At 45.1% G+C, this 16,089-nt stretch overlaps 1 protein-coding gene across 1 annotated transcript in view; it reads left to right on the top strand.

Annotated features, from left to right (window-relative positions):
* The window catches only part of wdr62 (WD repeat domain 62), a 106,563-nt gene that overhangs the window by 55,240 nt on the left and 35,234 nt on the right, over positions 1 to 16,089 (top strand). Inside the window, exons 15-22 of the mRNA XM_084315309.1 lie at positions 807 to 928; positions 1,023 to 1,098; positions 1,759 to 1,870; positions 3,099 to 3,162; positions 4,785 to 4,898; positions 5,830 to 6,017; positions 8,179 to 8,246; positions 9,715 to 9,975. Coding sequence (XP_084171435.1) covers positions 807 to 928; positions 1,023 to 1,098; positions 1,759 to 1,870; positions 3,099 to 3,162; positions 4,785 to 4,898; positions 5,830 to 6,017; positions 8,179 to 8,246; positions 9,715 to 9,975 — 1,005 coding nt within the window. The remainder of the gene's footprint in view (positions 1 to 806; positions 929 to 1,022; positions 1,099 to 1,758; positions 1,871 to 3,098; positions 3,163 to 4,784; positions 4,899 to 5,829; positions 6,018 to 8,178; positions 8,247 to 9,714; positions 9,976 to 16,089) is intronic.

The raw sequence follows: 16,089 nt of genomic DNA, 5'->3' as shown, positions 1-16,089 counted from the left end.
CGTCTTTGGGTTGGGCTTAGGGTCAGGGTTAGCATGTACGTCAGCACTCAGGACAGCTGAACAGGTCGGTCTGGGGTACACACACTGGATCTCTTTAGGACACTGATGATTTTTATGCTGTATATACCATATATACCGTAATTGCCAGACTATAAGCCGCACCTGAATATAAGCCGCACCAGCTAGATATAGAACGAAAAATAAATGTGTACATACAAGCCGCACCTGACTATAAGCCGCAGGTGTCCACTAGACACCTGCGAGAGCGCCCCTGGTGGCCGTTCGCTGTAAAAATCCATAGATTAGCCGCATCGTTGTATAAGCCACAGGGTTCAAAACATGGGGAAAAAGGTGCAGCTTATAGTCCAGCAATTACGGTATGTATTTATATTTACCATATATGTATCCATGTCTGTCTGAATATACCTGCATATAATCCTTTTACATATCTCTATATACTGTAGCTATATCTGTATATACAGGTATGCCACTGGCCAGTATAACTTACTACCAGTGTTTTTATACCTGTATCACTGTACATAATACTATAACACTGTACATACATCTGATTATCATTATTACTCTGTAGTACCCATTTATATATATTCCAGTATAATCACCTGTACATTGCATACTGCTATTGCACTTTACCGTAACCTTTGCACTCTGGTTGCATGCCAAACCTCTTTTCGTTGTACTGTACTTGTGCTGTATATGACTACAATGCATTTGAATGTAATCATCCGTCTGGAATACACAACGCCCTGTGCTCTTATTTGTGCGAACTCTTCATGAACGTGCTTCAGACGTCCGAGGGGCTGAACTTCTCCCGGAGTCACCACGTGGTGGAGAAGACCACGCTGTACGACATGGACCTGGACGGCATGCGGACACACACCGTCATCGCCTGCCAGGACCGCAACATCAGGTACAGGGAGAAGAAATACTGTCCCGGAGACGATACTACTATCCTAATTGCCCCCCCAGTAGACGTTTACAGTAAAAACTCTTCCCCTCTGCAGAGTCTACAACGTGGAGAGTGGGAAGATGAAGAGGTGCTTCAAGGGCTCCACCAGTGAGGAGGGAACTCTGCTGAAGGTGAGAGACGGACAGCGGTTCTACTGAGAACACCTCGGCTGTTCTACCGAGAACATCTCAATATCATATGTTCTACTAGGACCATCTTGGCTGTTCTAGGAACATCTCAATATCATATGTTCTCCTGGGAACACCTCGGCTGTTCTACAGAGAACATCTCAATATCATATGTTCTACTAGGACCATCTTGGCTGTTCTAGGAACATCTCAATATCATATGTTCTCCTGGGAACACCTCGGCTGTTCTACAGAGAACATCTCAATATCATAAGTTCTACTAGGACCATCTTGGCTGTTCTAGGAACATCTCAATATCATATGTTCTCCTGGGAACACCTCGGCTGTTCTACAGAGAACATCTCAATATCATAAGTTCTACTAGGACCATCTTGGCTGTTCTAGGAACATCTCAATATCATATGTTCTCCTGGGAACACCTCGGCTGTTCTACCGAGAACACCTCAATATCATATGTTCTACTAGGACCATCTTGGCTGTTCTAGGAACATCTCAATATCATATGTTCTCCTGGGAACACCTCAGCTGTTCTACTAGCAACAACTGTATCTGTGTTTTTGAGGGATTAACAAAAGACACTCAAGACCATTTCCGTGCAGTAAAGTCATCTGACATTAATTCCACGTTGTGTTTTGTCACCAGGTTCAGATGGACCCGTCAGGGATTTACCTGGCCACCAGCTGCTCGGACAAGAACATCTGCATCTTTGACTACGAGTCTGGAGAGTGTATGGCCACCTTGTTTGGACACTCGGGTAAGCTCTGTCAGTATGGCCACCTTGTTTGGACACTCGGGTAAGCTCTGTCAGTATGGCCACCTTGTTTGGACACTCGGGTAAGCTCTGTGTCAGTATGGCCACCTTGTTTGGACACTCGGGTAAGCTCTGTGTCAGTATGGCCACCTTGTTTAGACACTCATGTAAGCTCTGTCAGTATGGCCACCTTGTTTAGACACTCGGGGAAGCTCTGTGTCAGTATGGCCACCTTGTTTGGACACTCTGGTAAGCTCTGTCATATATCCACCTGTCTCCACAGGTTTCACAATGCGCCTTTCAGCCCTAATCTACAGTACAACAATCGGCCCTTAAAAAGACAATAATAAATGCGTGGATGATTTTTCTTTCTACATGGTACTTGATTTGGAGGCCAGTCGAGCTGCACTGCACAGTATGATGTTTTAGCAACGGTCTTAAAATGGGGGTTAGTATCAATGGGTCTGTTTCTCTAATTACCATTTTGGCGGATTGCTCTAATTCAGTTGAGACAATCTCCTCCCCCAGTGAATTATGTCATTCTGATTTGACTCTCAATGCGACGCAGCAAGGAGCTGATCTGCAGTAACGCCCCCTCTATGGTTGTAGCGCAACCATTCGCTCAACAGCAGAGCGAGTGGAAATACCCGACACTTCCTCAAGCGGGTTTTGACAGAGAGGCAGAGAACGAGCGAGGGAGAGATGGAGAGGGAGAGATAGAGAGGGACAGGAGCTTCTGTCGGGGAAACAAACGCACACGCATGTACACACACACAACCTGGACCGCCGTGTGGGTCTTCTCCCTGGGAGCACTCGCTTATCACTGTCAAAATATCTTTGACTCCCATGTTGTGTGTAAATGCTCCGTGTCCCTCTCCCTCTCCCTCTCTCTCTGTCTGCCAGTCGCAGACTGTGGGTGACTGTCACTCAAAGCGCTTATGGGCGGAGCCCAGCCAAAACAGCTTGAAAAATGTTGCTTTTGAGTACTTGATTAAAAATATAAAACAAATTTAATTTTTTTACAGGAATTGTGTAAAGTTGCCCAAATAGTGAAAGGAATAGCAATGCATGTCTCCTTTAACACCTTTCCTGTAGAAGGAACCCCATTTAGAAACTGCATTAGTTCACAATGTCACAATTTTAAATGTCACTTTATTATTTTCCAGTGAATTGTGTAGCCCTGTTGTAATATTGATTCCTCCTGCTGACTTGTTTGTTTTTCCGCCCACAGAGATCGTGACCTGCATGAGGTTTAGTCAGGACTGCAGGTACCTCATCACCGTCTCTGGAGACAGGTAAACCCTCCTTTATCATATCGTCTACATTAACCCTTTCACTGACACACTACCACATGGTTAACCCTTTCACTGTGACAATACAGAAGGTTAACCCTTTCACTGGCACGCGACAAAGGGTTAACCCTTTCACAACCACACCACAGAAGGTTAACCCTTTCACTACCACACCGTCTGTAGTGTGTTAGTGAAAGGGTTAACCTTCTGTAGTGTGGTTGCGAAAGGGTTACGTATTTAACAGGTTACTTATTTCCAGTTGTTGAGACACAATGAACCACCTGCTGTCGGTATCATAAGCAGAGGAAGTTGATTAGAGACCGGTTATGTCTCCATTCCATTTATTTTCTTAAGCTAGGGCTGGGCAATATGGCCTAAAAATAAAATCTCAAGATTTTTTTTCACACTACATCCGATTTACGATTTTAATCGATCTTTTTCTCTTAAAAACTAGAAACGCCAAGGAAATCATTCAAATAAGCGTTGTTTTTATTTGACACAAACAAATTATCAAACTAAAATGAATTTCCCTATCTATTGGGATTGAAATGCAATCCTAACTTTCACCAATCTTCGCTGAAAAAATAAAATGTATATATATATATATATATATATCAAACAAAGATGAATGTCCCTATTGGGATTAATAGTGCAATAACTTGCTTTTTCACCAAACTTCACTTAAAACAAATAAAAGGTGCCTCTTGATCATCAAACAAGAATGCATTTAATAAAGTGCAAATCTAACTTTCACCAAACATCACTGTTTGGAATTGAATAAACACACATCTGGATCCCTGCTCTTTAAACCCTCTTGATGTGCCAAGGCAGGTCAAATAGCAGCTTTAAACCCTCTTCATGTGTCAAGGCAGGTCAAATGGCAGCTTTAAACCCTCTTCATGTGCCAAGGCAGGTCAAATAGCAGCTTTAAACCCTCTTCATGTGCCAAGGCAGATCAAATAGCAGCGTTCTGCCAGTCAGAGGTGTTTGCTCTATTTGTATAATATGCACAGAACACCATTACAGTACATAAGTACTCTACATAGTAGCTCACACCCTGGCTTCCACCTGTTAGATCCGGCAGACCTTACAGGTGCATCAGAGCCAGAACAAACAGGCTGAGAGACAGTTTCTTCCCCAGAGCCATCACCACCTTGAACTTTAATATGCACCAATAATTCACCCTTTCCCCCCTCCTCCCACACTGTGCAACGTCCTACCCCTCAAGTGCAATATCCACAGTGCAATACCCACCCACTACCCTCTGATACTGATTGTTATTTTGTATATTGTACAGTATTGTAACATTGTTTTATTGTATAGTATTTTATGTTTCTCTTTTATTACTCGTGTGATTTTATATTCCACTACTGCACCTTAAGTTTGAGTCCCAAATCTCGTTGTATGCAAATATAATGACAATAAAGTTCTAATCTAATCTATCATAAGCATCCACTAGAGAGCACTATTGTCTTTTTATCATCGTCAACCCCTTGGAAGCATGGCTCTGTTCTGAGCTCACTAATTAACATCACTAATTGCATCTCGGAGGAGATGAAGTCTAAAGCCAAAGCTTTGTGTTCTGCTGCCACGGCTCTTAACGCTGGTGTGCTCTGTGTGTCCAGCTGTGTGTTTGTGTGGAAGCTGGACTCTCTGATGACCAACACCATGAGGAAGAAGCTGACGGAGAGGAGGCTGAGAGCCGGTCTGCAGACCACTGACAGACAGCCTGACATGAGGTACGCTAGGCAGGCTGGTCTGCAGACCACCAACAGACAGCCTGACGTGAGGTACGCTAGGCAGGCTGGTCTGCAGACCACCAACAGACAGCCTGACGTGAGGTACGCTAGGCAGGCCTGTCTGCAGACCACCGACAGACAGCCTGACGTGAGGTACGCTAGGCAGGCTGGTCTGCAGACCACCGACAGACAGCCTGACGTCAGGTACGCTAGCAGGCCTGTCTGCAGACCACCGACAGACAGCCAAAATCACGACATGGGACAAGTTTAAGTTTATTAAATTTTTTACCCAGGGACAGTGCACATTAATCAACATCTTCAGTTTCCACATCAATGTAATGTGCCAGAATTGCCTAATGAGCTAGTTTTCATCTGTAGTCCCTGCCTAACATCCATGTCTTTATGGTGTGAACCACCAAGAACCAGTGATGCGTTTTAAGTGCACCTCATGTGAATGTTCTATTTTTTTTTTTTTTAATGTATTCATGTTCGACTGGTAGTTTGATATTTGAATATTGAAATTCATTTTGACAGCCCTATTGTGTAGTACGGAGTTGCTATAGTGGGGAGAGTGAAATCTATGATCAGAACATGGATCAGATATATTATTTCTTTTAGCACATTATACTTCATTATAATGACGGCTACAATTATGTTCTGTAAACGATAGCGTTGGTGAACTTTTCTTCACCTCTCGAGCATTCCAAAACGAACGGCTGCTAATTGAAAAGATAATGTTTTGTTAGGGGTTCATTTGCCTCCAGGGATTTATAATAAGATAAGATATTCTGATCCCCTTGGGGAAATTTCGGGTGTCATAGCAGCATGGGGGAGGAGAGGGGGGGGGGGGGGAGTACAGGTATGGGCAGGGTAATAGTGGAAAGACATAAATATAGGCAATCAAATGTAATCTTGGTGTGTGTGTCTGTAGGAGAGAGACGTTCATCGTGCCTTTCAGTCAGCTGACTCAGTCTGTGGTGGTGGAGGAGGAGGAGGAGGAGGAGACGTTCCTGGGGGAGGAGCAGGAGGAGCAGACGTTCCTGGGGGAGGAGCAGGAGGAGCAGACGGTCCTGGGGGAGGAGGACTCTAAAACTCCTGCTAGATTTGACCTCACTTTTGGTAAGAAGTAATGATGTCAGGACTCAACATCACATCATAACAGTTTCCTTAGCTTTGACAGGTTAACAGTATGGTATTTACTTCTCCAGTACAAATCACTATGTGATATGACGTATTTTTATTTGTGTTTATATTATATGTATTTTACAACATATGTTATAGGGACTCACTGATTCCACTTCTTTAGTACCGATAACTGACACTGATATCTGGGCTTTGGGTGTCGGCCGTTACCGAGCACTGATCCGATCCGTTACTTTTAAAGAACAGTGTAGACTTGGTTTTTGGCTTGTTAAACACGTTTCTTGGTATTGGATCTTAGTATCGGGGGAAATTCTCCAATACCGATTTATATTTTAGCCTGGTATTGGAACTCCATTTGATACCAGTATCTGTATTGGTGCATCCATAATATGTTGCAATGTTATTTTCTTTAACCTTTTTAATACTGCTGTAAAAAAAAACACTTACTGTATATATAATAAAAAGTATTACATTCATAATTCTCAATTTAAAAAGTCTTAAATTCCATTTGCACAGGTATATATATTCCTTGGGGGGGGGGGGGGGGGGGGAGATGAAATAATATTAAATATATTAAATGTTTTTGTATTCAAGTCGTTGTTTTTTGCGGGGCTACCAGGAGCTCGGTGCGTCTGGTGCGAGCTTGTATGGGACGTGCAAGAAACGCCAGTTCAGTGTCGCTATGTTTTTTCTTTTGCTAGTATGGTCGTGAAACTGGTATTAAAAAGTCTTACATTTAACTTGCTGAAACCTGCAGATACCTTGTAAATAAATACAAATCTTTAGGCAAATATCTAGGGGCGGCTGGGTGGCGCAGCGGACATTGCCCTAGTCACCAATGCAAGAGACACTGGGTTCGAATCCGGCTGTCGGTGTTGCCTCCGGCTTGGGCCGGCCGTCATACTAACTCAATTGGCAGAGTTAGCGGGTGGGAAGTCGAAGGGTGGTAGTCTGGTCGTTGTGAACAGCGACTCCTACAGGTCGTTGGGGCGCCTGCACAGCAAAGTCAGGAAAAATGGCGGGGGCAGTGTGAGCCTCCTACACGTTACTCCTTGCCAAAATGAGAGTCCGCGCTGGCAGGTGAAAAGATGTGACAGGCTGCCTCCACATGTATCGGAGGGGACATGTGATGCAAGGCGTCTATCCTCCCTACAACCGGCCAGTGGGGGGCATATGCGAGCAACGATCAGGACAGGACAGGGGAGAATTGGCACGAGAGGTAAATTGGGATGGGGAGAAAAATCACAGAAAAAAGGAGGAGAAAAAGTAGATAAAAAATTATAATCTTTAGGCAAATATCTGTTACTGAATACATGACTTCACGCTCCTGTTCTGCCCTAGAGTTTGAACAAATGGAATAATAATAACTTTATTTATATAGCACCTTTCATACATGGATTGCAGCTCAAAGTGCTTCACAGTAAATAGCATAAAATGAACATAGGCATAAAATTGGCATACAGTTGAAGCGATGCATAAAGTGCAGACATAAGAATAGGTATAAACAGCCAGTCCCCCCCCACACATCAATCCCCACCGCGTCTATTCGAATCCTAACTAATTTATGCTTCCGCGTTCGCGTTTTGCGCTCTGATTGGCCACTGATGTTTCTGGTCGCACCAATCGTGTGACGGCAAGTTCTTTCGCCGGTTAAGCTTAGGCACTCTTTTGAAGTTGGTTAGGGTTAGAGTTTGTCTTAGAGCAGGGCGATAGAACACCAGCCCTGATTCCAAACTCTAACCTTAACCAACTTCGAAAGAGTCGCCTAAGCTTAACCAGTGATAAATTAGGCGTTAGGTAGTTTGCTGCTGGTCGAGGCGGAAATGGGCGCGTCACGCGATTGGGCGCACATGTCACATGACCAGAAACGTCAGTGGCCAATCAGATCGCACCAGAAACGGCAGTGGCCAATCCGATTAGCAAAACGCGAACGGGGAAGCATAAATGCGCTAGGATTCTAATAGACTCATCCCCACCACATCCCCATCCAAGACAAGCATGTCATGACCGAAGGAAAACACAAAAGGCCCCGAATACACCCGGACCATTCACCAAATACAAAATACAATGACCAAACGTCAAAGGAATGTGTGACTTCAGGTGATTGGTTTGAGACCTGTATTCTGTGTGTTTGCAGACTTCCCTGATCCTGATCCCATCGTTCTAGAGTCCAACGGCAAGCTGCCCATGTGGTTCCGCAAACTGGTGCGTCTGCAAGATGAACACTTCTACATGCAGCACAATAATCCCCTTTTTTAAAAGGGGCACTTCACCAAAAAAACAATGCAGATTTATTTGCACATAATTTCATGCATATCCCAAAACTGTAAATAGTTGTACACTTAATCTGACAGGCATTGAGAGTTAATGAGTTTAAATATGTCCTCCAGTGATGTCATCGGAGGTCACTGAATTCTTGTGTTGTGTTAATTACAGCTCAATTAAATGATGGAGATGAAGAAATTGCTATATTTTACATTTTAATTTCTTTAAGCTGTAATTAACACAACACAAGGACTCTGTCCTCCGATGACATCACTATAACTAACACAAGGACTCAGTGTCCTCAGATGACATCACTATAACTAACACAAGGACTCAGTGTCCTCGGATGACATCACTATAACTAACACAAGGACTCAGTGTCCTCAGATGACATCACTATAACTAACACAAGGACTCAGTGTCCTCAGATGACATCACTATAACTAACACAAGGACTCTGTGTCCTCAGATGACATCACTATAACTAACACAAGGACTCAGTGTCCTCAGATGACATCACTATAACTAACACAAGGACTCAGTGTCCTCAGATGACATCACTATAACTAACACAAGGACTCAGTGTCCTCAGATGACATCACTATAACTAACACAAGGACTCGGTGTCCTCAGATGACATCACTATAACTAACACAAGGACTCTGTGTCCTCAGATGACATCACTATAACTAACACAAGGACTCAGTGTCCTCAGATGACATCACTATAACTAACACAAGGACTCTGTGTCCTCAGATGACATCACTATAACTAACACAAGGACTCGGTGTCCTCAGATGACATCACTATAACTAACACAAGGACTCTGTGTCCTCAGATGACATCACTATAACTAACACAAGGACTCGGTGTCCTCAGATGACATCACTATAACTAACACAAGGACTCAGTGTCCTCAGATGACATCACTATAACTAACACAAGGACTCTGTGTCCTCAGATGACATCACTATAACTAACACAAGGACTCAGTGTCCTCAGATGACATCACTATAACTAACACAAGGACTCAGTGTCCTCAGGTGACATCACTATAACTAACACAAGGACTCCGTGTCCTCCGATGACATCACTGGAGGACATATTAAAAATCAATAACTTTTCAACCAACATTTGTAAACTACACTTTCTGGATATGTACGAGATTATATGCATAATGAATCTGCATTGTTTTTTCAGGGGGTGAAGTACCCCTGTAAAAGGTGTAAGGTGGGCGTAATAATTTACTCTCATTTCAGATGATGTGACCTTTAGATAAAACCATGAATAAATATAATAACTATATGTAATGTTTTGTGTATTGTTATTGTGCGTTGTCCCTGTCGAATAAACAAATGGCATAACTATAAATGTAAGCCAGCCGTAACAACAGCCTCGTTGTCACCAGAACGCTGCGGCCAGCACCACCAGCACCGCCAGCACCAAGCCTGCAGCGGAGCCCCAGCAGCACCCCCCTCAGCCCCCACGCTCCCGCTGGGTGGACCAGGCCAACACCCTGGTGCTGCCCATGTACTCCGTCCTCACACCCAGCCCCATGAGACCCGAGGGGGACCAGGAGGAGGAGGACGACCCTCACTTCCACCCTCAGAGCCTGGACAGCCTGCTAGGAGAAGAGGAGGAGGAGGAGGAGCAGGAACAGGATGAAAAGGTAATGGCCTGTAGAAGAGGCTGGGAGGTCTGCCAGGTTTTAATGTGGTCAAACGGTGACCTCTAGGTCTACATTTATAAACAACTTTTTAAAGATTTATTTTTTAGCGTTTATCGCTTTTTGCTACTGGGCAGTCCAGTAGAGAGAGAGAGAGAGAGAGAGAGGAAGAGCGGGAGACAGAGTGGGGGGAAGACATTCTGCAAATGTCGCCGGGTCCGGGAATCGAACCCGGGTCGGCCGTGCCGCGACTCAGCGCGTTACATGGTTTGCCACTTGGGTGCCCCTATAAACAACTTTTTAAGGTGAATATTATGATGACTGCCCAATGTCATCTAGCAGCTGCCATAGGGGAGGGGCTGCTTCTGCTGGCCACACCTCACACTCTGTCTAGAGAGGCACAGAGACACTACTGCTGGCCACACCTCACTCTGTCTAGAGAGGCACAGAGACACTACTGCTGCCTGCTGGCCACACCTCACTCTGTCTAGAGAGGCACAGAGACACTACTGCTGGCCACACCTCACTCTGTCTAGAGAGGCACAGAGACACTACTGCTGGCCACACCTCACTCTGTCTAGAGAGGCACAGAGACACTACTGCTGGCCACACCTCACTCTGTCTAGAGAGGCACAGAGACACTACTGCTGGCCACACCTCACACTCTGTCTAGAGAGGCACAGAGACACTACTGCTGGCCACACCTCACTCTGTCTAGAGAGGCACAGAGACACTACTGCTGGCCACACCTCACTGTCTAGAGAGGCACAGAGACACTACTGCTGGCCACACCTCACACTCTGTCTAGAGAGGCACAGACACTACTGCTGGCCACACCTCACTCTGTCTAGAGAGGCACAGAGACACTACTGCTGGCCACACCTCACTCTGTCTAGAGAGGCACAGAGACACTACTGCTGGCCACACCTCACTCTGTCTAGAGAGGCACAGAGACACTACTGCTGGCCACACCTCACACTGTCTAGAGAGGCACAGAGACACTACTGCTGGCCACACCTCACTCTGTCTAGAGAGGCACAGAGACACTACTGCTGGCCACACCTCACTCTGTCTAGAGAGGCACAGAGACACTACTGCTGGCCACACCTCACACTCTGTCTAGAGAGGCACAGAGACACTACTGCTGGCCACACCTCACTCTGTCTAGAGAGGCACAGAGACACTACTGCTGGCCACACCTCACTCTGTCTAGAGAGGCACAGAGACACTACTGCTGGCCACACCTCACTGTCTAGAGAGGCACAGAGACACTACTGCTGGCCACACCTCACACTGTCTAGAGAGGCACAGAGACATTACTGCTGGCCACACCTCACTCTGTCTAGAGAGGCACAGAGACACTACTGCTGGCCACACCTCACTCTGTCTAGAGAGGCACAGAGACATTACTGCTGGCCACACCTCACTCTGTCTAGAGAGGCACAGAGACACTACTGCTGGCCACACCTCACTCTGTCTAGAGAGGCACAGAGACACTACTGCTGGCCACACCTCACTCTGTCTAGAGAGGCACAGAGACACTACTGCTGGCCACACCTCACTGTCTAGAGAGGCACAGAGACACTACTGCTGGCCACACCTCACACTGTCTAGAGAGGCACAGAGACATTACTGCTGGCCACACCTCACTCTGTCTAGAGAGGCACAGAGACACTACTGCTGGCCACACCTCACTCTGTCTAGAGAGGCACAGAGACATTACTGCTGGCCACACCTCACTCTGTCTAGAGAGGCACAGAGACACTACTGCTGGCCACACCTCACTGTCTAGAGAGGCACAGAGACACTACTGCTGGCCACACCTCACTCTGTCTAGAGAGGCACAGAGACACTACTGCTGGCCACACCTCACTCTGTCTAGAGAGGCACAGAGACACTACTGCTGGCCACACCTCACTCTGTCTAGAGAGGCACAGAGACACTACTGCTGGCCACACCTCACTCTGTCTAGAGAGGCACAGAGACACTACTGCTGGCCACACCTCACTCTGTCTAGAGAGGCACAGAGACACTACTGCTGGCCACACCTCACTCTGTCTAGAGAGGCACAGAGACACTACTGCTGGCCACACCTCACACTCTGTCTAGAGAGGCACAGAGACACTACTGCTGGCCACACCTCACACTCTGTCTAGAGAGGCACAGAGACACTACTGCTGGCCACACCTCACTCTGTCTAGAGAGGCACAGAGACACTACTGCTGGCCACACCTCACTCTGTCTAGAGAGGCACAGAGACACTACTGCTGGCCACACCTCACTCTGTCTAGAGAGGCACAGAGACACTACTGCTGGCCACACCTCACTCTGTCTAGAGAGGCACAGAGACACTACTGCTGGCCACACCTCACTCTGTCTAGAGAGGCACAGAGACACTACTGCTGGCCACACCTCACACTCTGTCTAGAGAGGCACAGAGACACTACTGCTGGCCACACCTCACTCTGTCTAGAGAGGCACGGAAACGGCAGGTTGGAGACTTGATGGGCACATTGTAAATGTGAATGGTTTGCTAATAGTCTGATTTCAATCAATCGATAAAATATATATATTTTATCAACTTTTTCTCCCATTTTCTATTTTTCTCCCATCCCAATTTCGTATCGTCCAATTCTACCCTCCCCTGTCTCGAGCGCTGTTAGGCCATGCCTCCCACAGGCCGGCTGCAATGTGGACGAAGCCTTACATCACGTGTCCCCTTCGGTACTCAAGGAGGCAGCCGTCGCATCTTTTCACTTGCACAGCGCGATCTCTCAGCGGCCGGGGTCTGCGTGGGAGGTACACGCCGCCCCCGTTGCTTCCTGATTCTACTGCGCAGGCGCACCAACTGACCTGTGGGAGTCGCTGTCCACAACGTCCGAACCCCACCCACCAGCTTCCCACCCCCTAATACTGCCAATTGTATTAGTATGAACGACCAGCCAAGCTGGTGGCAATGCCGAGAGCTGGGCTCGAACCCAGCATCTCCTGCATTTGTGGCGAGTGCCTTGCCCACTGCGCCACTTAGCCGCCCTTAAAATTGACATTTATAAAGTATATTTAAAAAACAGTTTTGTATAAGTTGCTACTAGCAACAACTACAAACGCAAAGAAGAAAGGCAACACATAATAATGGGTTTGGTGGGGGACACCTCATTCTGCTTTCTTGACAGCTGGAAAAGTCTTTGTGGGTTATGTCCTTGGTGGGTCGTCTCTCAGAAGAGAAGAATGCCTTCTGAGTAGGCATTTCTTCTAGGAAAAATGCAACGTCGATTTAAATTAGATTTTGAGTAGAGTGAATTTTAACAACTCTGTCCAAAATTACTGAATGCAGTCGTTGGTCCTCTGCGTGGAACGCAGCAAGTGTCTTAGTCAGTTCATTGAGGCAGGTCCTAGGCAGGTCCTGTGCGCGGTAAACGGAGCCAAAATCTTCTGATGGCAATCCAAAATCTTCTTACAGCATAGCCAACCACATACCGCAAGTGCTCCTAAGCCGAGCATGAATGCGATAATCCAAATGTCTTCCACGTCTTCTGTCAATTTGGTAGCCCGATTGAAATGTCCCAAATGGGCAGAGAGGGTCAGCCTCATTCTGCAAGTGGAGCTCTTCCACCCGCAGCAGCATGGCATCACTGCCTTCTGGCTGGAAGCGTTATGATTCAGGGCTCTGGACGAGTCCAGCCTGAGGTATGGATTTTTTTTTTTTACAAATTTTTTATTTTCAATTTTGACATGCCATAAAACTAGACACACAAACATTAAAAGTAAAAATCCACATTAGCTCCCAAATTAAACTATATCCTATATATGTTGCCGCTGACTCTCCCGACCCAGTTACTCAAACAGTATGACAAAGTCATTAATGTATATCTGTGGGGGGGCAAAAGGCCGCTGTTTGGACGGACCAAAATGTATGCAGCAAAGGAAAATGGCGGTTTATCCCTGCCTAAACTAGACTGGTATCACTATGCATTCTCGCTCTCCCAGCTCTCCAAACTGAATCACTCGTCTGAGGAGGCACCTGCTTGGGTCAGGATGGAGGAGGAAATGATATATCCCTCATCTCTGGAATCCTTCCTGACACAATCAGACAGACCTACACCTCTTAAAAACCCTTTGATGGCATTTATCAGGGAAACTTGGAATCAATCGCACAAAATGACTGGTGATAGCCCATACTTAACTACGAGAGCCTCTATATGGTATAATAAGAAACTAAAGATTGGGAAGAAATCAGTCATATGGGACGATTGGGTTAAAAGGGGGATACATGTACTGGGTGATATAGCCGGGGAGGATGGGGTTTTGCCTTTTGAGGATATTAAGGAGGATTTTGATATAGATAATAAAAACTTTTATAAATTCCTACAGATTAGACATTGTATATCGTCATCAATAGGAGGACCAAAGTGCGGCCCAATTACTGCAATTCAAGAACTATTCTATAAAGGATGGCGCAGGAAAGGCGGTGCGTCAAGATTTTATGATGTTATAAGAGAATACAATGCACCCAAATTGGCGGGTTTGAGATTGAGCTGGGAGAACGATGTACATGAGGAGATTACTGAGGAAATGTGGGAGAAACTGGTATCCAAATGGAGTAAATTCTCTAGGGAGGCGCAATCACAACTTATTTTTTACAAAGTACTGAACAGAAGCTATTGGACGCCTAGTAAACTGGCCAGACTGAAATTAAGGGACAGTGACATCTGCTGGAGATGTGAGAAGGAGACAGGCACTTTACTGCACATGTTGTACGAATGTGAGAAGGTCCGGAAAATGTGGGATCAAATTGTGATATTCCTAAGTAAGGTCCTGAATGTGAAGATAAATAACGCCCCAATGGCATGTGTTTTGGGTATAGTACCGAAAGGGATTAAGCTGCCTAAATACCGGGGAATGTGTGTGAGTTTTCTACACCTGACTGAACGATCGGAGGACAAATGATTAAGATGGGAATACAATATTATCAAGGATGAATATGAAAAAGGGGATTTGATCTGATGATACTTGTGCTCTGTAATATATTATGTATATATGTACATATATTTTATGTCCGGATGGGGTGTCTATGGAATGGTCAATGTCTCTATCACACTCACATGTGCGCAGATATAGCCACATACAAATATCTAGGATACACATATTCATATGTGTACATAATAGGTTTACACGCACTCATACACAAGGATAAGGTATACACGTCAGGGGCACACATACATGCACATACTCATGTATAGGAAATAGACATACATACACCTACATATACACATAGTTGAGATATAGGCTTTCACTGACACATAGGGGGATACACAAGTATATAGGAGACACACACATACGTAGCTGAAACGTGGAAAAAAGTAAAAAAGGAAAAGAAAAAAAAAGAAAAGAAAAGATGCAGCACATACCTGCCCGCAGGTAGATCGGCCTACATGTAACGTATGACGTATATATATATATATATAACAGGGATGTATATGCACAATGTATAGTATGTTTTTTTTTTTAAGTGTTTTTTTTTATTTCCATGTCAGTTATTAATGTGTTTGTATGAGTCTCTTACATGTTTTGTATGTTGCTACAAAAACGAAAAAGGCGAATCTTGGATGTTGGATACTATGCTGTGAAAAGATACACTGTGAATAATGGAAAGATTTGTACAAAAATATCAATAAAAAAAAAAAAAAAAAAAAAAAGTAAAAATCCACAATAAATCATATGACTATGATAGTCTAGTATTTAAATCAAAATAAATGTAGATTAAAGGATATACATTACATATACATAATAATTACGATACACTACAATACATACAAATGCTCTTGCTAGCTCTTCTGCACCCTTCCTTTCTCCCCCCCCCCCCCCCCCCCCCCCCCCCCTCAGGACCCCCCTTGGACAGTAAACCACCATTTCGTTCAACACCAAGGATTACAAATTCAAATGCTGTGCTTTATCTTCTCCACCATATCTGACCAAATTGCTATGTTGGCTTCATTGACACCTAGAATTCGTGCGGTAGATATCTCTAAATAAATCACATCTAAATAGGTAAGAATCCATACCTTCAGGCACATTTTATCCGGTTGAATCCAGCGTGATGCTATTCGCTTTTTGGCA

Source organism: Notolepis coatsorum, assembly GCF_963971535.1.
Source record: "Notolepis coatsorum genome assembly, chromosome: 1".
Classification (NCBI taxonomy): Eukaryota; Metazoa; Chordata; class Actinopteri; order Aulopiformes; family Paralepididae; genus Notolepis; species Notolepis coatsorum.
The sequence above is the reverse complement of the archived record's forward strand: the minus strand, read 5'-3'. Positions and strand labels throughout refer to the sequence as shown.